Below are 20,889 nucleotides of genomic sequence, written 5' to 3'. Positions count from 1 at the left end.
ATTCCAGCTTCATGTCTTTGTACATGAAGGCCAAGTGGAAGGCGTATGATGTTACCTGCAAGTTCACCACTCCTTATTAGCCCCAGGGCACTGGGTTGGTTGAATGGTTCAACCATACCCTGGAGTGCACTATTATGGGTCTCTCAGAACCCATGAGGCATAAACAGGACATCCTCTTGCCATGCCTTCTGTTCGCCTACAGGGAGGTGCCACAGAAAGGGGTTGGGTCCAGCCCTTTTGAACTTCCGTATTGGCACCCTGTAAAACAGGGGTCTCCGATTTTTTTTGTAATGAAGGCTGCTTCTGTTCAGTGAAAATCGGCGTGAGTTATTGAAGGCCAAGTAACTCACCCATTGTTACCAGACGCCCCTCGACAAGCTTTCCTGACTTTAAATCTAATGCCCATGGAGCCCGATACTATGGTTTGAACAAAATACTATGACAAAGGGTACCAGGATGCGTTATGTGCTTCAGTGAGTACATGGTCTGTGGGAATGTAGGAACATGCATTTGAATGAATTGGATATGCGTGTATGGGTGACTGAGAACCTGTGTCATATGTACTTGTGACACAGGACATACCTTTCACCATATGTGGAACCACTACATGTACAACATAAACATACAACCAATTTTTTAAAATGGGAGAAATTTAAAGTGCAGAAAAATGTTCTGCAAAAAATCTAAAATTTTCATAATAAGGAACATTTTCCTGCACTATATATTTCTCCTATTTCAAAACAATGGCTGCATTTTTCATTTATAAATGTTGCAGCGTGTCTGCCTGCTACTCAGAACAAAATGCCTGCTGTGTGTAAATGTGACACTTTGAAATGGGAGAAAATTCAACTGAAGAGTTAATTTTATGTTTAAATGCAATACATAAAATTCATCATTTTAATTTTCGCCAATGTCAAAGACTTTTTAAAAACAGCAGGCATATAACTCCCAGTGATCTGTAGACATGGTGCCATATTTATAACAGAAAAATACAGTCATTTGTTTAATTGTGAGGAATTTAAAGTAGAGAAACATGCTTCGTAAAACTTTAGGACTTAATTGGCCTAATCTAAAAGAGAAAAAACATTAAGACAATGGGGGTCTTAGGGTTATATATATGGGGAATAAGGTGGACAAAGTCCGACCGCCACCCTATCGGGAAACGGGACCGCCTGCCATAAGGGCGGGGTTCCCGTGGGGGCAATTAGGATGTGCTCACCACAGTGGTGGCCACATCCTGTATTCCTGTCATTGTGGTGGGCAGTGCACTCAGCACCGCCCGCCACAATGCCAGGAAGGCATGTTGTGCACTTCCAAAGCGTCGGACGCCTTCCGCTGCGGTCCCCCCGCCATAGTAATATGGCGAGGGGAAATGGGTTGCGGGTGGGGGCGGATCACGGGCGGATCGCCACCGCCATGCGGGCAGTGGCAATCCGCCCATGATCCTAATGGGCCCCAATGTTTTATAGAAACATAATTCTTTGCTTTACATTTCTCCATTCAAAAGAAAATACCCTTTTTTCAATTATGAATACAGCACTGTGTCTACCAGCCAAAGTAAAGCAAGATGCCTTCAGTTTATAAATGCAACACTTTGGAAAGGTAAAAAACCAAAATGAAGAGTTAACTTAATCATTAAGTTAACTCTTCATTTTAATTTTCTCTCATTTTAAAGCATACATAAATATCATTTCGTTATCAAAATATTAAGTTGAGAACAACTTTTATGTAAGAGTTAAATGTTTCAGATCTTCAGTCTGGATCTCTGTGACCCACATGGTTCATTTCTCTGAGTGGAGCACTGGTCATTATCAGGTTCTGCTAACTGCAGCCTGATAATAATGTAAAATAAACATATCCTTTCCTGAACTTTAAAAGGGAAACGCAACATTTATTTTTTGCTGTTCTTAGTTAAAAACTAAACTCAAGGTTGGTAGCTGCTCTGATGTTTCTGCCAGCTACTGGTAGCTCCCGTTCAACTTGGAGACACCTGCTGTGAGAGGACCTCTCCATTTGGTAAAGGAGGGCTTGGAGCAAGCGCCTAGGAATCTCCCCAGGATGTATTCAGCTACCCGATGGTCTTCTAGAAACAGACAGCCTGTGTTAGACCTGGTATCTTGGCATGGGTCTCCCTTCCATTTTTTGCTGTTGCCTCATGTGTTTTTGCTAGTATTAGATGCTTTGGGCACTGTGCCACTGCTGTCCAGTGCCACAGTGCAAGTGCTCCCTATTGTAAATTGATGTATGGATTGGTGATTCCATGATTGGTTGATTTGGTTTACTGGTCAGACCCTAGTACTGTGCACTGAGGGTGCCCAGGGCTAGTAAACCAAATGCTGCTGTTGGGCTTGCCACACTGGTTGTGCCACCCACAGAAGCAGACTGTAAAAGTGTGCCTCGGGTCTGCCATTGCAGAGCCTGTGTGCAGTCTGGTACTGCCATTTTGACTGGGCAAGTCCACCCACTTGCCAGTCCCTAACCCTTCCCTTTTTAGCAAGCCTACCTGTTTCCCATAGGCCAGAATAGGCAGTTTGATTATTACATCTTATAATCCTAACAGACTCATGGAACCAGGTAGAAATTCAAGTTTAGTATGCCTGAACTCAGAATGATAAAATACATCTTTTAGTGAAGTTGGTTTTAACATTCGGTGTTTGAAAATTACCACTTTTAGAAAGTAGATTTTGTCTTGTCTAACCATCCAAGCCTGCCTCTGCTAGGTTGTGTAATCCTTGTCTGGAGTTTAAGTGACAGGGGCTGGGGGATTTCAGGAGATATGGTGAGTCAGCAGAGGGCTGAATAGAGAGATCTACATGCAGATGGGTGGGAGGAGTTGCACCTAGGACCTGAATGGGGCTGTGCCTTCCCTCCACAATGATGGCTCCACCTCCTGTGGTGCATCTGATGTCCCTGCCCTGCACTGTGAAAGGAAAGAAGGAGTCATGTAAGCAGAGTGCTCCAGGACTGACCAGAACTGGTTTGGACTAGGCTTAGGCCTCTCTGCCTTCAGTGAACAAAGAGAAACTGTGTATAAAAAGAGGGACCCAGATGCCAGAACTTTAGATCACTTTTTGGGAGCAAGAACAAACCTTTGCTGAGGAGAGGAACCAGAGAGACAGAGGAGAGACTATCCCTAAGCTGAAGTGCTGCTTGTGTACTTTCATCAACTTGTGAAGGATCTCCAAGGGCTTGAGAAAGAGCTTGCCTCCTGCTGAAGTCTCAGGGACAACAGACTTCACCCACCAGCTCCCCAAGAGCATCGCCGGAGAAGAGGATCGACGTCGCATCAGACGCCAACGCATCAGGGCCTGTCGCAGCTCAGAAGAATCGTTGATTCGCCGCACAGCCATCGGGCATGCACGCATCGTGTCGCATCCAAGAGAAATATTTACAACAAGGGGTGGTGAGGGACAGAGTCTCTGAATTAAGCAGAAAGCTCTCACCCAGTCAAGAGATCAGGGCTAGATCCAACACCGTTTTTTAGCTCACTGCACCATCCCAGTTTCAGAACCTGGCTGTATGCAAATTAGTCTGTTCCTGTCCCAGTGCATGATGGGAACAGGGCAAACCAAACTACAAAAGCCAATTCTTACACTGGGAAGGAAACAAGCTCCCGGGGACCGGTTTCTGGCATTACAGCCGTCTTCGGCCCGGTTTGCTTGAATCCTGATGGTGCAATGAGCAAGGGTCTCACATCTGAGAATACCCTTCCACGCTTAGGGTGGACAAAAATATTTACAACAAGGGGTGGTGAGGGACAGAGTCTCTGAATTAAGCAGAAAGCTCTCACCCAGTCAAGAGATCAGGGCTAGATCCAACACCGTTTTTTAGCTCACTGCACCATCCCAGTTTCAGAACCTGGCTGTATGCAAATTAGTCTGTTCCTGTCCCAGTGCATGGTGGGAACAGGGCAAACCAAACTACAAAAGCCAATTCTTACACTGGGAAGGAAACAAGCTCCCGGGGACCGGTTTCTGGCATTACAGCCGTCTTCGGCCCGGTTTGCTTGAATCCTGATGGTGCAATGAGCAAGGGTCTCACATCTGAGAATACCCTTCCACGCTTAGGGTGGACAAAAATATTTACAACAAGGGGTGGTGAGGGACAGAGTCTCTGAATTAAGCAGAAAGCTCTCACCCAGTCAAGAGATCAGGGCTAGATCCAACACCGTTTTTTAGCTCACTGCACCATCCCAGTTTCAGAACCTGGCTGTATGCAAATTAGTCTGTTCCTGTCCCAGTGCATGATGGGAACAGGGCAAACCAAACTACAAAAGCCAATTCTTACACTGGGAAGGAAACAAGCTCCCGGGGACCGGTTTCTGGCATTACAGCCGTCTTCGGCCCGGTTTGCTTGAATCCTGATGGTGCAATGAGCAAGGGTCTCACATCTGAGAATACCCTTCCACGCTTAGGGTGGACAAAAATATTTACAACAAGGGGTGGTGAGGGACAGAGTCTCTGAATTAAGCAGAAAGCTCTCACCCAGTCAAGAGATCAGGGCTAGATCCAACACCGTTTTTTAGCTCACTGCACCATCCCAGTTTCAGAACCTGGCTGTATGCAAATTAGTCTGTTCCTGTCCCAGTGCATGATGGGAACAGGGCAAACCAAACTACAAAAGCCAATTCTTACACTGGGAAGGAAACAAGCTCCCGGGGACCGGTTTCTGGCATTACAGCCGTCTTCGGCCCGGTTTGCTTGAATCCTGATGGTGCAATGAGCAAGGGTGTCACATCTGAGAATACCCTTCCACGCTTAGGGTGGACAAAAATATTTACAACAAGGGGTGGTGAGGGACAGAGTCTCTGAATTAAGCAGAAAGCTCTCACCCAGTCAAGAGATCAGGGCTAGATCCAACACCGTTTTTTAGCTCACTGCACCATCCCAGTTTCAGAACCTGGCTGTATGCAAATTAGTCTGTTCCTGTCCCAGTGCATGATGGGAACAGGGCAAACCAAACTACAAAAGCCAATTCTTACACTGGGAAGGAAACAAGCTCCCGGGGACCGGTTTCTGGCATTACAGCCGTCTTCGGCCCGGTTTGCTTGAATCCTGATGGTGCAATGAGCAAGGGTCTCACATCTGAGAATACCCTTCCACGCTTAGGGTGGACAAAAATATTTACAACAAGGGGTGGTGAGGGACAGAGTCTCTGAATTAAGCAGAAAGCTCTCACCCAGTCAAGAGATCAGGGCTAGATCCAACACCGTTTTTTAGCTCACTGCACCATCCCAGTTTCAGAACCTGGCTGTATGCAAATTAGTCTGTTCCTGTCCCAGTGCATGATGGGAACAGGGCAAACCAAACTACAAAAGCCAATTCTTACACTGGGAAGGAAACAAGCTCCCGGGGACCGGTTTCTGGCATTACAGCCGTCTTCGGCCCGGTTTGCTTGAATCCTGATGGTGCAATGAGCAAGGGTCTCACATCTGAGAATACCCTTCCACGCTTAGGGTGGACAAAAATATTTACAACAAGGGGTGGTGAGGGACAGAGTCTCTGAATTAAGCAGAAAGCTCTCACCCAGTCAAGAGATCAGGGCTAGATCCAACACCGTTTTTTAGCTCACTGCACCATCCCAGTTTCAGAACCTGGCTGTATGCAAATTAGTCTGTTCCTGTCCCAGTGCATGATGGGAACAGGGCAAACCAAACTACAAAAGCCAATTCTTACACTGGGAAGGAAACAAGCTCCCGGGGACCGGTTTCTGGCATTACAGCCGTCTTCGGCCCGGTTTGCTTGAATCCTGATGGTGCAATGAGCAAGGGTCTCACATCTGAGAATACCCTTCCACGCTTAGGGTGGACAAAAATATTTACAACAAGGGGTGGTGAGGGACCCCCTTTTGTAAATCGATTTTGGCCACTATAGGTGTGGCAGGGTATACTCAGACATGAGTCCCTTTCTCACTGCTCCATCAGGATTCAAGCAAGCCGGGCCGAAGAGGCTGAAATGCCAGAAACCGGTCCCCGGTAGCTTGTCTCCTTTCTGGTAAAGAATTGGCTTGGTAGTTTAGTCTGCCCTGTTCCCATGATGCACTGGGCCAGGGACAGACTGATTTGCATATAGCCAGGTTCTGAGCTGGGATGGGGCAGTGAGATAAATAACGGTGATGGATCAAGCCCTGATCTTTGGACTGGGTAAGAGTGGTCTGCTCAATTCAGACACTCTGTTCATCACCACCCCCCTTTTGTAAATCGCATCCAAGAGAAGGCGCCATTTTTGTTTCAATGCATTGGATCTTCATTGCATCACGGTGTTGCTGGCTGTCTCGCCACGGAAGTGCAGTAAGAAGCTGACGCATCATCTCCCCTCACAGAGAAGAATCGACGCATCCCCTACGCAGCAGTGGGGACCCAACGCATCACCGTTCTTGCGTGCAAGGAACCAACCATCCCGGCAACACTTTCGTTGGATAGCGTTACGCATCCTAAGGTTCATTGACTCAAAGTGTTGCAGTTTACATCTAAAGAGAACTAAACTAATTCTACTATTTTTAAAGTACAGTATTGTGGATTTTTGTCATTTGTGGTCTTTTGTAAGTCTAAATAAAAATACTTATTTTTATACTACAACTTGTGTGGTGTCCATATGTAGTGTTGTCACTGGGTTACTGTATGTGTTCACAAATACTTCTCACACTGCCTCTGAGATAAGCCTGTCTGCTCGTGCCAAGCTACCAAGGGGGTGAGCAGGGGTTATTTTAGGAGTGTACCCCCTTACCCTGACTAGACTCAAGGTTCCCTATTTGTCACAGGTACCTACCTATGCCAACTAGAGACCCCCAAATCTAACAGCCTGCTTCTGGAAACTCACCCAGGATAATCTGGAAGCTAGCCAAGAGGACATGAAACACTGGTATGACCAGAATACCACTTTTGTTAAGTTTCAGCCTGGCCAGAAGGTATAGGTGATGGCCACGGTAGAGCCCCATGCTCTGCAAGACCGCTGGTCTGGGCCCTTTGAGGTGAAGGAGTGCAAGAGTAATGTCACCTACCTGATGGACATGCAGACTCCTAGTATCCCTTTGAGGGTCCTACACGTGAACTGCCTCAAACCACATTTTGAGAGGTCTGAGTTGACCATGCTCTTGGTCATGGATGATGGGAAGGAAGAGGAGAGTGAACCTCTCCCCGACCTCCCAACCTCCAAAGAGCAGGATGGATCAATAGAGGGTGTGATCCCTCTGCTAATCTGACCCTAGAACAGCAAAGACTGTTGCTTGTTGCTAGGCCTGTTTTCCTCTCTGTTCTCATTCATCCCTAGAGTCACCCAATGGTACAACCATTATATTGACACTGGGAAAAGTCTACCTGTTAAGTACAAGTTGTACAGGTTGTCTGACAGAGTGAAAATCAGCATTAAGGAGGAGATCTATGAGATGCTGGAGTTAAGGGTGATTGAGCCCTCAAACAGTACTTGGTCCAGCTCAATAATTTTGGACCTCAAGGCTTCCCAACCCGGTGTCACACCTGAAATGGTGTTCTGTGTGCTCAATGTCATCACTAAGACTGACACGCACTCCATCTCCCGAGGTAATGAGTGCATTGACCACCTTGGAGCTGCCAATTTCCTCAGCACGTTTGATCTAATGTCTTGGAACTGGCAGATTGCCTTGACCTAGGGGGGCACAAGAGAAGTCAGCATTCTCAATGCCAGAAGGGCACTACTAGTTACAAGTTATGCCTTTTAGGTTGAAGAACACCCTGACCATATTCCAGAGGTTGGTCAACAAGGACCTGGCTAGGATGGAGAACTTCAGTGTGCCTACCTTGATGACATTGCATTTCTCAGCCCCAGTTGGGAGGACCATTTGTATCAACTTCAGGAGGTGTTCACGGCCAGGATGGCACCAGGTAGGACAGGGGTCTGTGGTGTACTTTTTATACCAGGTACGGAACGGCAAGGTGCAGCCCCTACAGCCTAAGATTGATACTATTTTGGCTTTGGGAGCCCCAAGAACCAGACTGAGGTGAGAACATTTTTAGGTCTCACCAGATACGGCAGGAGATTTGCAAACGGGTATGGAACCATTCTTGCGAAGCAGCCCCACCAGGTGATCTGGACAGAGGTGTTCCGGACCATATTTGACACCCTGAAGGAAGCTATGTGCCCGGCCCCATGGCTTTGCTCATGATTTCTCCAAGGAATTAGTGGTGCAGACTGATACCTCAGAGCATGGTGTAGGGAGCTGTTCTTTTACAGCTAAAAGAAGACGGCCTAGATCAACCTGTAGCCTTCATTAGTATGAGGTTACTTCCCAGGGAACAGAGGAGGAGGAAAATGGAAAGGAAAGATTTCCTGGGTGCTGAAGAAGCTAAGACCCTACTTGTTTGGGACTCACGTCCGGGTTCAGACAGACCACAGACCCCTCAGATGGTTAATGCAGATGAGGGGTGAGAATCCTAAACAGTTGAGGTGGTCCATCTCTCCATAGGGAATTAACTTTATGGTGGAACACCACCCTGAAACAGAACACACCAATGCTAATGGTCTTTCCAGGTAATTCAACCTTAGTGATGAGAACTCCCAAGAGGTTTGGTAGCTCTCCCCACTTTCAGCTAGGGGGGACACGTGTTAAACCTGGCATCTTTTGGCATGGTTTCCCCTATCGTTTTGCCTCTGACATCCTGTGTGCTGTGTTTTTTTTTTTACTAGTGTTAGGGATCTGGGCACGTTACTACTGCTGACCAGTGCTAAAGTGCAAGTTGTCCCTGTCTAAAATCTTAATTGGTCCAGGTGTGCCCTGGGCCTGTAAATCAGATGCTACTAGAGGGCCTGCAGCACTGATTATGCCAACCACATGAGTAGCCTTGCAGAGCTGTCTCAGACCTGCCACTGCAGTGTCTGTGTGTCCAATTTTAAAGTACACTCACTTGCCAGGCCAAACCTTCCCTTTTATTACATGTAAGGAAATCCTAAGGTAGGCCCAAGATAGCTCATGGAAAGGGTGCAGTGTATTTAAAAGATAGGACATGTACTGTTGTGTTTTACATGTTTTGGTGGTGAAATACTTTGAATTTCGTTTTTCACTACAGTAAAGCCTATCTTTCCCATAAGTTAGCATTGAAGCTGCCTTGCAACATCTTACAGGTGTATCCGTTATTTGGGAGCTGATAGAAAATTGAAGTTTAGAGTCACTGGACTCACAATTTAAAAGCCCATATTTTAGAATACATGTCTGGGTCAGGATGACAGTTGGGCTGTTTGTGCATTCACTCTAGACAGTCACACAAAGGGAGCTGAAGTGTGCCCTGCATATCCTGATGACCTATCATCAGGGTTATGGGCCTTCCTGAGCTAGAGTGGTGGATACCTGGATAGGGCTGTGCCTGTCCTCACACAAAGAAGTCCCAAACCCCTGTAGTGTGACTGGAGCCAGGGTAGGGAAAGACAAGGTCTTGTGCACTACAACTACTTTTCTTTGAAGTTTGCCTACTTCAAAGGCTGAAATAGGTATAAGTACTGGACCTGTGACACCATATGCTCAGAACACGTCTGAGTTGAGGACATTCTCCCAGGGAGAAGAGCTGGGCTGCTGTCAGGAGGGACTGCCAGGTTGCTGTTTGATTTGCTGTGCTGGCCTGCGTCTTGCTGCTTCTGTCCTGAGAGTCAAAGGACTGGACATTGCTTTCTACACCCTGCTTCCATTGTTCTTCAAGGGCTTGAATTGAGCTTGCCTTCTGTTAAGAAGTTTCAGGGCCATAAAAGATTTAACCTGCACTCACCTGAATTCTGCTGCTGTGATACTCTGCCAAGTGGTACCAAATCCAGTTGCTGGACTTTGGAAGTTAGTTTTGGTGATACAAAAAAGAAAATCCTTGCATCCACTCCAAGCATCATTTGGAATCTGCACAGCACCGCCAAAACTCAAAGAGTGATTTGACTTTTGATGCATCGCCCCTAGACACTGATTCCTTTATTGACACTGCGCCACGTTAAGGAACAGGGGCATCATGACCGAAAACAGTGCATGACCTCCCCTTTAGCAATAAAGAACTGACTCATCACCTGCTTTTTGACGCTGCACCTCCCCTGCGCCTCACATCATCTTTGATTTTTGATGCATCTAAGGTACTTTGTCTTGATCAAGCACAACCATTGAATTTTAAGCACTACAACTTTTTTAATCTTTGAAAAATCATATATTGACGTGGGTATGCTGGATTTTTGTAGGTTTGAACTTTTTTTATTCTGATAAATACTGGCTATTTCTCTGAATCCATGTCGAGTCCTTTTGTAGTGTTTTCACTGTTTTACTGTGTGCGTGTGTACAAATACTTTACACATTGCTTCTCGAATGAGCCTGACTGCTCTCTGTCAAGCCAAAAAGGGGGTGAGCAAGGATTATTTTAGGTGTGTAACTTATCCTGACTTGATGAGGGCCCCTACTCACTCAGTCAAAATACTTACTGCCAACTAGAGACTCCATTTCTAACACTTTTCATCGTTCTTTCTTTTCTTTTTCCTTTGTGTTTCCTTCTTTCTTTCCTTTCAACTTTCTTTATTTTTTTGTACTTTCAAATGTGTTGACTTTGTATGAAATCTTAAAATCGAGTGAACGCTTGAGATACGCAGACAGCAGAGCATTCCTGAGACGAGACCAGAAACCTCTCAGTCACCTACACTGATTTGGTAATTTGAGGGAGAAGTAATACCAGAGAGACTAAAAGATGACCCAGGCCTCAGCATTGCCTTTGACTGCCTTACGTCAGTTCTCCAGCAACAAGTCACCTGTAACTCAGAATTAAATACACAAGGCCCGATTCACAGAAGTAACTTAAGACAAAATTCTAAACTTACTACCATTTTGGTATTCACAGAAGGCAATTACTCATTTCGGTATTCTCAGAAGTTGGGAGTCCTAACTTTAGGACTCCTAATTGCCTTCTGTGAATACCGAAAGTCTTAAAGTTAGGATTTTTCTCAGTTTAGGAGTCCTAAAGTCTAACTTTACGACTCCTAAACTGAATAAATCCTAACTTTTAGACTTTGTATTCACAGAAGGTATTTAGGAGTCCTAAAGTTAGGACTCCTAACTTTACGACTCCTAAACTGAGAAAAATCCTACCTTTAAGATTTTTGGTATTCACATAAGGCAGTTAGGAGTCCTAAAGTTAGGAGTCCTAACTTTACTACTCCTAACTGAGAAAAATCCGACTTTCGCTATTCACTGAAGGCTTTCAGGAGTCCTAAAGTTAGGACTCCTAACTTCTGTGAGTAAGTGCCTTCTGTGAATACCAAAATGAGTAAGTGCCTTCTGTGGATACCAAAATGGTAGTTAGTTTAGGATGTTGTCTTAAGTTAGTTCTGTGAATCGGGCACACACATTTCAACTGCCTTTACCACACCTACTTGACTCGCACAAGAATAAGCCATATGTTCTCAGGGGCAACCAACACCTGACCAGGTTGTTCAGCAGCAGAAGCCAGCTTCTTCCATATAGAATGAAGTTGCTCGACTAGTAGTGCTTACTGGAATTAGATAATGACACACATATCAGCATCATAGACAAACAATTTGCCAAGATCTCACACTGCTCATTAGGATTGACAAAGCACACCAAAAAACATAGGAAATAAAACATGTTTACTAATCTAGCATTTGTGTTCGCTAAGCATCGCATAGGCCTGTCCTGGAAATCACCCCTCAGCCCCCAACAACACTAGCTAAGGAACTTAAACATCACTATCCTTGCTGAGCTAGACATACTGCACAAACCATGCCCAAGCAAAAGGGTGTTGAGGTTGTATGACACAACCACGCTTTCCTTTCCCAAGCATTCCTTAACAATGTGGGTGGAACAACAAATGCATCTTAACCATGCATTCCAATTACAATGCAAGCTGATACAACGACTTGCCTTCGAGGGGCGCTGGACTTTGGAAAGTATAATTTCCTATTTCAACTCCAGTCCCCGCAACAGTAGGGAAAGCGTTGGACTTTAAAGTCCATCACCGATTTACCTAGCGCAAGCCGTTGTAGTGACTTGCGTTGTAAATGGAATGAATTGGTCAGACACATTTATTGTTTTGCAAACGTTGCAAAGGCAACCCATTGTTCGGCAGAAGTGGTATTTGCTGTTTCCGGGGTGTTGACACTCCCAGCTATTAATCTGCAATCAAATCTAAATCTGACAAGTCACCACCCTGAGCACCAACCTACAAACCGCCGTCCCACCCTCACGCCCAACTTCTGAGCCCAGAGAACCTCCTCTCACCCCACCTCACAGCACATGAATACTATGTTTACCCCTTGACAACACTAATGTATACCTACAAATCACACTAGTTCTTAGCTACAAGGGACCCTGGTAAACCGTAAGCCGTAAGCCTAAGCCGACACAGGTTCTAACTTTGGGATTACCAATTATTTCCTACTGTTGAACATACACCTTTTTTTCTGACTTCTCCATTAAGGAATTGAAGAATACTACAACACCTAGATGCTATTATAGGCATAGCAACCCTTAACGGGCTACACCACAGTATTACTTTAATATGCATGTTATGTTTGGCAGCGAAAAATCTTGTTCTAACAGAAACTCAATAAAGACAAACTGACAACAAAAAAGTTAGTCCTCTGGCAAAATAAGAGGGACAGAACATAACAAAGCCACTAATGCTTTGCATGAGGCTCAGCCAGTCATTGCGGCACCTCACAATTAGGAAGTGTCTCAATTTAAAGTAGTTCTGGCCAAGCCAGTAACTTCACGCACTTGCAATCTAGACAGACCCCTTCTCTGAACTTAAACTCCATTGCATGGAGAGTACAGCATCTTAGACCATTGTGATACTATCCAGAAGCTGTACAGCAAAGACAGTGGAGGCTATAACCATGCAACCATGTCCAGATACCTTATATAGGATATTTGCTGTAGAAATGGGAGCAGGAGTTGAAAGTGCCAGCACCATCTCTATCCTCACAATGCAGACAGAAACAGGAAATTGCCTCAGCCTTGGAGAGCCAAGGCCTAAGAAAGTGCCATGTTTTGAACGTATTGGCATATGTATTTGAACTGCGCTCGATACCTGCCGATTCAGGGCAAGGCACCGAGCACCAGGGATTTAGTGGCGGCCATCTTAGGGCGGGACAGAGCGGTGAGAGCGCTCTAGGCTCAGTGATAAAAAGAAACAGTCCTTCTCCGCGATAGCGGACGCGTTTCAGCAGACGCGCCTCGTCTTCGCCGGAGTCCAGCCAGAGTCAGCCCATCTGTGCCCGTCCGGGCCAGGCCGGGACATAGGGCACAATACTCTGCCCCTTCACCATCAGGTATGTTAACAGGTGCCAAACTTAGGGCGTTACGCCCCGATAACGATGATAACTGCATAACCCTGAACCCGCTATTAGCTGGAGTACAAACATGCCCTGAATGTACCCTTTCTTTGACTAACTATCAGCCCTATTCTGACACCCCCCAGGGTACTGCTTTCAAACCTTACCAGCAGGGAGAGAGTCCTAACAATTTCATATTCTACTTGGTAAACTGTCGCTCACTACCACAACACAAATTAGATATTTTTCATCTCTTAATGGAAAAAAAGCCCATCGCCATATTCTTAACTGAGACTTGGCTTCATGACGGATCAGGTCCAGACGTTGCAACTGCCCTCCCCCCGAGCTATGCTATTGTAAGGAGGGATCGGGTAGGCCAAACAGGAGGGGGTATTGCCATTATTCACAGTAGAGATTTTGTGTGCAACTTTGAACCTGCAGACATTCCTAACTGCGAAGCGGCATCATTTAAAATTACCCTCAGTCCTAATTTTACCTTCTCTGGCGTACTGATCTATCGACCGCCAGTAAATAATCCCTCTTGGTCAGATAATTTGGTAAACTTTATCCTACCCCAACATCTGAATGCTCAAAACTTTACTGTACTTGGAGATTTGAATCTTCATTTAGAAGATGACAACAACAAGACCTGCAAAAACTTAATAGACAACTTTATGGTTTTAGATATGACTTTACGTAATAGGGGTCCAACTCACAAAGCTGGACACTTGTTAGACCCTATTATATCAAATATGAAAGAACTCTCATGGCTCAACACTACTCCTGTTCTCTGGTCAGATCATTTCCTATTATGTTTCGCTATCTCACTTAAACCTACCAAATGTCCTGTTACGACCCCTTCAGAATCTTTTAGGAGAAATTGGAAATCTCTAAACTTGGAGGATCTCAACAATGCTTTGAGGAAAGATCACCCATGTTTAGATGGAGATATGGAAAGCATAGCAGAGGCTACACAAACATGGTTAAATGGTGCAGCGGATACCTGTCTGCCCCTATCCCGTTGCAAAGGAAAAACACATCGCCCTCCCGCCCCCTGGTACACAGAAGCTCTTAAGAAAGAAAAATCCACATGTAAGACCCTGGAGAGGCAGTGGCGTAAAAACTATGAACTCCATCAAAAAGAAGTTTACCGAAAGGCCAGAAATAGCTATCATTCAGCATGCATGAAAGCTAAAGCATGCTATGTTACCACTAGCATTAACATGGCCGTAAATAAATCCCAGACTCTCTTCAATACTGTAAAAGAGTTGGCTGGTGAGAATTCTAGAGCGGAACCTACCCCTCTCAATACCCAGCAGTGCCAGGACTTGGCTTCTTTTTTCACCAACAAGATTGAGAACATTGTCTCTAATATCAAAAGGGACAGCACGATCACACACAAACAACATAACATCCCCCAAGTCCCCAGAGGAAATTGTCATCTTGAAGCCTGGCCTCCCATTAATCTGGATACACTGAAGGAATTATTAAAATCGATCAAATCGGGTTCCCCACGTGACTCTATTCCTATCAGTATCATAAGTAAATTAGAGGACTCTGCCATGATTTCCATAGCAGAGATACTGAACGCCTCCATTGAGCAGGCCACAGTTCCTGCTCTATGGAAACATGCTATGGTCAGTCCTCTACTTAAAAAGCCGGCCGCAGACCCTATGATATTGGCCAATTATCGTCCAATTTCATTACTGCCTGCCTTTTCAAAAATTTCAGAGAGGCACATCCATAAGGCACTTTCAACTTATGTGGAAAATAACGAGCTTCTTCATTCGTCCCAATCTGGGTTTAGGAGTGGTTATTCCACCGAGACGGCCCTGCTCGGGGTCACAGAAAAGATCAGGGAGCTCATGGATGATGGCCAAATGGTAGCATTGGTCTTGTTGGATCTAAGTGCGGCCTTCGACACCATTTCTCACTCCATACTGCTTGACAGGCTGGGGGGGAATGGTGTCGAAGGCAAAGCACTGGAGTGGATTAGATCATACTTATCCCTCCGCACTTTCCAGATCTCCTCTTCGGAGGCATGCTCTGAGGTATTCCACTCTCCTCATGGTGTGCCACAGGGATCGATCCTGAGCCCTTTGTTTTTTAATTTGTACCTACGACCATTGGCCAATCTTGCAGAAAATTTTGGTCTTATTTTAATGACTTATGCAGATGATTCTCAAATCCTGTTTTCACTTTCCAAATCTGACTCGTCTGCTCCATCTGCATTAAAAATAGGCCTTCAGGAAATATTTAGTTGGATGTCAGCTAATCAACTTAAATTAAATGGGGAGAAAACAGAGGTCCTCCTCTTAGGGAATAGTAAAGATCTCTGGAGTGATCCCCATTGGCCATCGTCATTAGGTAAACTTCCACCTCCAGCCTCTCAGGTTAGAAACCTTGGGGTCATCACAGATGACAGTCTATCTATGACTCAGCAAGCCAACAAAGTGGCAGGCATATGTTTTACCATTCTTAAATGGCTTCGCAAAATTGTCTGGATGTTACCATCTACTACCCAGAAGACCGTAGTCAATGCCTTAGTGACATCTCGGCTTGATTACGGTAACATCTTGTACCTGGGCTCAAACAAAGCAGTAATAAGACGTCTGCAACTGGTGCAAAACGCTGCTGCCAGACTGCTTTGCAGAATCCCTAGATCCGCTAGGATCACCAAACATCTTAGGGACCTGCATTGGCTCAGGGTTGAAAACCGGATTCGTTTCAAAACCCTGACCTACCTATTTAAAATCAAAGCTGGCACTGCCCCCAAATACCTACAGGACCTTGCTAAGCCCTACCTCCCCAATCGCAGTCTTCGTTCATGCACTGCTGCGAACTTTGCGGTACCGAGGTTCAAACGGGCTAGAATAGGCGGGAGATCATTTTCCTATTTGGGCCCAACTCTGTGGAACACATTACCCATTCATATACGCAAGGAGGAAAGCTATATGAATTTCAGAAAAAGTGTAAAAACCTGGTTGTTTGACAAATAAGTGCTTTGAATGTTCTCTATCCAGTTGTGTTTTGTGTTTTGCTGTCCGGCGCCGGGAAACCCTTTGTGGGTAGCTGTGCGCCTTACAAGTGTTATAAAATAAAAATAAATAAACTGCCCAGATGATAGCCCCTAGGTAGGGAAAGTCGTCATCTTTTGCAGGCACGTCTTACAGAAAAATGTTGACAAATTCTCACAAGCAAAGAGTAGTTGACGCTAAGCAGCAATTTATGGTGATTGTCTATAAGGTAAAAAATTACGCTTTAAGATTTCTTATCTTCTTGTTTTACAAGCCCCTATCGCCACCACATAGGGGCCTCGCCTTATTTACAAGGCGGCGCTATGCCACTTAATGTGGCTTAACGCCACCTTGAAAATAGGGCACCCTTTCAAGCTACACTTAGCGTGAAAAGGGAGGGCAATGGGTGTTGCGGTGAGTGTATTGTATTTACACGGGCAGTGTAAATATGAGGCAGCGCCAAAAGTAAGACGGAGGTAAACCTGCTCTTAATCAGGCAAAATGAGGAGAAGTGCATTATTTCTCCTCATTTTCACTGTTTACATGTTTGCTGTCTTGTGCAGCACACAATAAAACAGCAAATTGCCTATGATTGTTTATGTGCAGGAAGGTGACCCTTTCTGTACATAAACAATCATTTAAAAAAATGCAGTTTGCAACTTCTATGTGTGCTGCATTAAGTGGCTCCCATAGAAGTTACAAAACGGCATTTAAAGATTGCTATGTGCAGGAAGAGGGACCTTCCTGCAGATAAACAATCTTCTCCTCAACACATGCACCCTTGGGGTGCCTGCGTGGTGCTAGGCAGCTTAATTTAGCGCCAGTGCAGGGGAGAACGCAGGGATGACCCTTATTCTAGTGAATGTTGTGCAGCCCTGCGTTTCTAACGTGTTAAAGCGTGTCGTTAGCCTTCTTGACCTAACGACAAGCTTCACCACTTTATTGTAAATATGCCCCTTTGACTCTGTGGTAATTGACCCTGAGAAATAGTTCAATGATGGCTTCCTTGATCAAAAACACAGAATCTTGTTTACCTCATGCACCAATACAACCACAAGCAGGGAGCAAACTCAAAGAAAACGCACTGAAATATTAAATAACAAACGAACAGCAGCCATTGGATTGCTGGATGATAGTAGGCAATGAGGCAGCGATGATCAGACTTCAGTTGTCAGGAAGATTTTGAAGGGCGAGGTGTCTGGGACACTCCAGATATGAGTGCAAATAGGAGTTGAGGTAGAAGGGGGAGGCAGGCAAAGCTCAAGGCAGGAGAGAGGAGCTATAGTGTGTGATCCATACCTGATGAGGTCGCTCCTAACCAGGAAGCTGAAAAACAAAGAAGCAACATTGAAAGCTCAACTCGATTGTAAAAGGAGAGAAAAAAAGATGCTAATTGACGCAACCCTAGGCCATGGCAGTTCTACACTGTTAAATGTGGGTTTTGGGGATGTATGACGTTACAACGCATACTTTTACTCCGCATACCATTACAACGCGGTATTCACAACGCATACCACTACAACGCATAGCGCTTTGGGGTGCTGGATAGTGGTAAGTATAATTTACTATTCTAACTCCAGTCCCCGTGGACCCTAGGGAAGGTGTTGGATAGTAAATTAAACTTACCTCTTATCCTAGAGCGCCCCCCAGCGCCATGCGTTGTAATGGTATGCGTTGTAATGCCTGCGTTGTAGTGGTAGTGCGTTGTAAAAAATGCGTTGTAACAGGTGAATACCGGGTTTTGGCAAAGAATAAGCAAAATCACACAAATCATTCGCAGTTGCTGGCTACTCTTGTGTTCATTGTCGTGAGTTGATGTTCTTGGCCGTCCACTTGTTCCTCTAAAACATAACCTTTCCACACTTACTAACAGACTCGCTAGAGAAGCGATGGGCCGAATAGACCCGGAGCCTGAAGTTCCCGGTCCTTCTTGTAAGCAGGACCCTCTGGGAGACTGCCTAGACACGTTTACAGGGGAGAGCGTGGGAGCGCTCAGTCCCAGGCCTCACCCAGCTAATTATGTATAAACAGAAGGCTTTGCAAACCAGGGCTCTCAACTCTCTGGGTGTTGTAGACTGGCTCAACCCTTAAGAAACTAGTTCAGACTGACTCCCCTCGCTCGTGCCTCCTTCCTAAAACCCTCCAAGCATTACACCCGCACATTTACACACACTCAAACATGAGCACAGCATTGTTATGACAAAAAAAGTGAAGCTGCATATTCACGTTTCCACTCACACAGCTACTAATTCAAGTATAGCATTAATTAAATACGACTTATAATCTCTTGTGATAGATAAATAAATATATTTTCCTAAGGTCCCACTCACCGAGGAGAAGAGTTCGAAACATGGCTGCACTGGGCATTCCTCGGCGCTCTTTGCCTTCGGTGCGCGAGATGCAGAGTGTTCCCTCAAGCACTCTCCCAGAAAATCGTGGTAACCAAAAGAAAGTAAGATTGTCACTTTGTCAGCAAGAATGGTTTCCGATCCGTCTCAGTGGTTCCTGGAACAGTGTCAAAAACGAATGTTGCATTGGGGAATTGTCTAGTGTGACTTCGGAGAAATCAAGCGAGTGGGAGTCATCTGCGAGTAGCACCACCAGTCACAGATGTATTGAGGCATGGGCAAAGTGGGCAATCGCCCAGGGCCCCATCTTGCAAGGGGCACCATTGGAAAGTGAACCTTCTTTCTATGAGACATCTGTCTAGTCTAATTCTTTATCTAAACCTCTCTCCCTCTCTAACTACATTTGTCTCTGATTGTCTCTCTGCCCAAGTCATTTTAATGATTTTCAGAGTCCTGGCAATACATATTTAAACTGTTTTCTTGTGACCCTGTTAAAAGTTAACATGTCATGTTGTATTTTTTGGCATCGTGCAGGCTTGAATTACCAGTAAACGCGTAATAAAATGTGTTACCGTGCTAGGGCCCCCAAAATATGTCTTGCCCATGGCCCCAAAAATTCTTAAGATGACACTAGTACCAGTGTACACAAGTGTAAAATGAAAAAGCAGCTAGTGGATAAGAGTTAGCTAATTAGCATTGTTTTCAATTCTCTCGAGGGTTTCGGGTGTTATGTGTATTACACCGGGGCAGCCACCCACCTAGCAGCTCCTTGCATGGCATTCTTCACATTCAAAGGATATCACTGTGTTGACCATACAGTGTCAAAAGTCATGTGGTGAACATTGCTAACACAGTGTGTGCAGCTGGATCATACATCCAGTTTCCTGCAGGACATTTTACGCTCGAACCCAAGCCCCTGTTAGCAAATATTTCACCAATTCTGAAAAAGCAGCAATCACACAAAATATTTTTAACTCAATATTTTGGGGTTTAATTAAGTTTTCACTCGTGTAGGAGCTCCTTTGCTTCAAGCTTAGTAATGGCATCTATTTCAGAGCTTATTTTACCTCCTTCTGCTCCTACCATATTCCCACTCGAGCATAAGTGAATCTTTGGCCAATGTAGCCATCAAGCGCACCACAGAGGCCGCGTTCATTGCTTTATGCACTGGGAGAAAGCATCCAGGCCATAGGGGACATTTCTTTATTTCTTTCAAAACAAACTCCTAGCTTAAGGGTTTGTTTTAAATTGTTTTTTTTTTTTAAGTCAGCCAGTCCACTGCGCGGACTTAGAATGGCAGGCTAGAAGCCAATCTGTTTTGGCTGAGAGGGCTCCTGTCATAGTGGCTGAAGCACTTTTAGAAAAAAATGCCCACCCATTATGCGGGGAACTAGAGCTTCTGACTGCCCTGGGTACCCCTTTTACCGAAGTCCTTAGCATTGAGAAAATTATTTTACCTGATTAATAGTGTACAGAGGAATCATTGTGAGAGGATGGAACAGGAAAATGTACAGAAAATACTGGGTTTCTTGGCAATGGAGTGGGCTTACATGATAAATTGCAGGCTCTTGTCATGAAGGCATGGCCATGTCTGTACCCACGGCATGAGTCAGAGGAAGATAGTTAGGAAATAGAATTAAGAAAACCCTAGAAATACACTGAAAAACCAAAGGCTAAGGGGGCATTATAGGTGGGGAATAAAAAAAACGTAGAAATTACCTAAACAAAACAAAGGTTACAAGGGTGTGTTATAGTTAAAAAATATAATTTAAGAAACTTAGAAATTCACTGAAAAAAGCAAATGTTACATGGATGTCATAGTTAGGCTTAGATTTCAGTCATAAAAAACAGTGAAGTTCAGCAGTTATAGTTACCTGAGCTAACTATCCCTCCAGAATCCTGCAATGCACTGCTTATGACCTCACATATCTAATCACTCATGACACGATCAGTGACATCCCTGATGACATCTCAAATGACATCATTGATGACATAGCTGATAACATCCTCAGAACTACTCACACACAGTGCACACACTCACAAAACCGCTCACACATCCACTTACTCATCCACAGAGCCACTCACACATACAGCCACTACCACAGCCACTCACTTACCCATACACCTACTCACACAGCCACTAACTTATCCATACAGTCACTTACACAGCCATTCAGTCACCCAAAGAGCCACTCACACACCCACTCACTCACTAGTACAGCTCCTCACACACTCACAGAGCCACCC

General features: G+C 45.0%; 1 protein-coding gene across 1 annotated transcript in view; it reads right to left on the bottom strand.

Annotated features, from left to right (window-relative positions):
* The window catches only part of LOC147701834 (CD5 antigen-like), an 85,037-nt gene extending 65,984 nt beyond the window's left edge, over positions 1-19,053 (bottom strand). The window contains exons 1-2 of the mRNA XM_086930472.1: positions 18,625-19,053; positions 17,594-17,620 (exon numbers count right to left, since the gene is read on the bottom strand). Coding sequence (XP_086786598.1) covers positions 17,594-17,620; positions 18,625-18,661 — 64 coding nt within the window. The 5' untranslated portion in view covers positions 18,662-19,053. The remainder of the gene's footprint in view (positions 1-17,593; positions 17,621-18,624) is intronic.
* Between the last annotated feature and the right edge of the window lie 1,836 nt (positions 19,054-20,889).

The sequence above is a fragment of the Lissotriton vulgaris genome, chromosome 7 (assembly GCF_964263255.1).
Source record: "Lissotriton vulgaris chromosome 7, aLisVul1.2, whole genome shotgun sequence".
Classification (NCBI taxonomy): Eukaryota; Metazoa; Chordata; class Amphibia; order Caudata; family Salamandridae; genus Lissotriton; species Lissotriton vulgaris.
The sequence above is the reverse complement of the archived record's forward strand: the minus strand, read 5'-3'. Positions and strand labels throughout refer to the sequence as shown.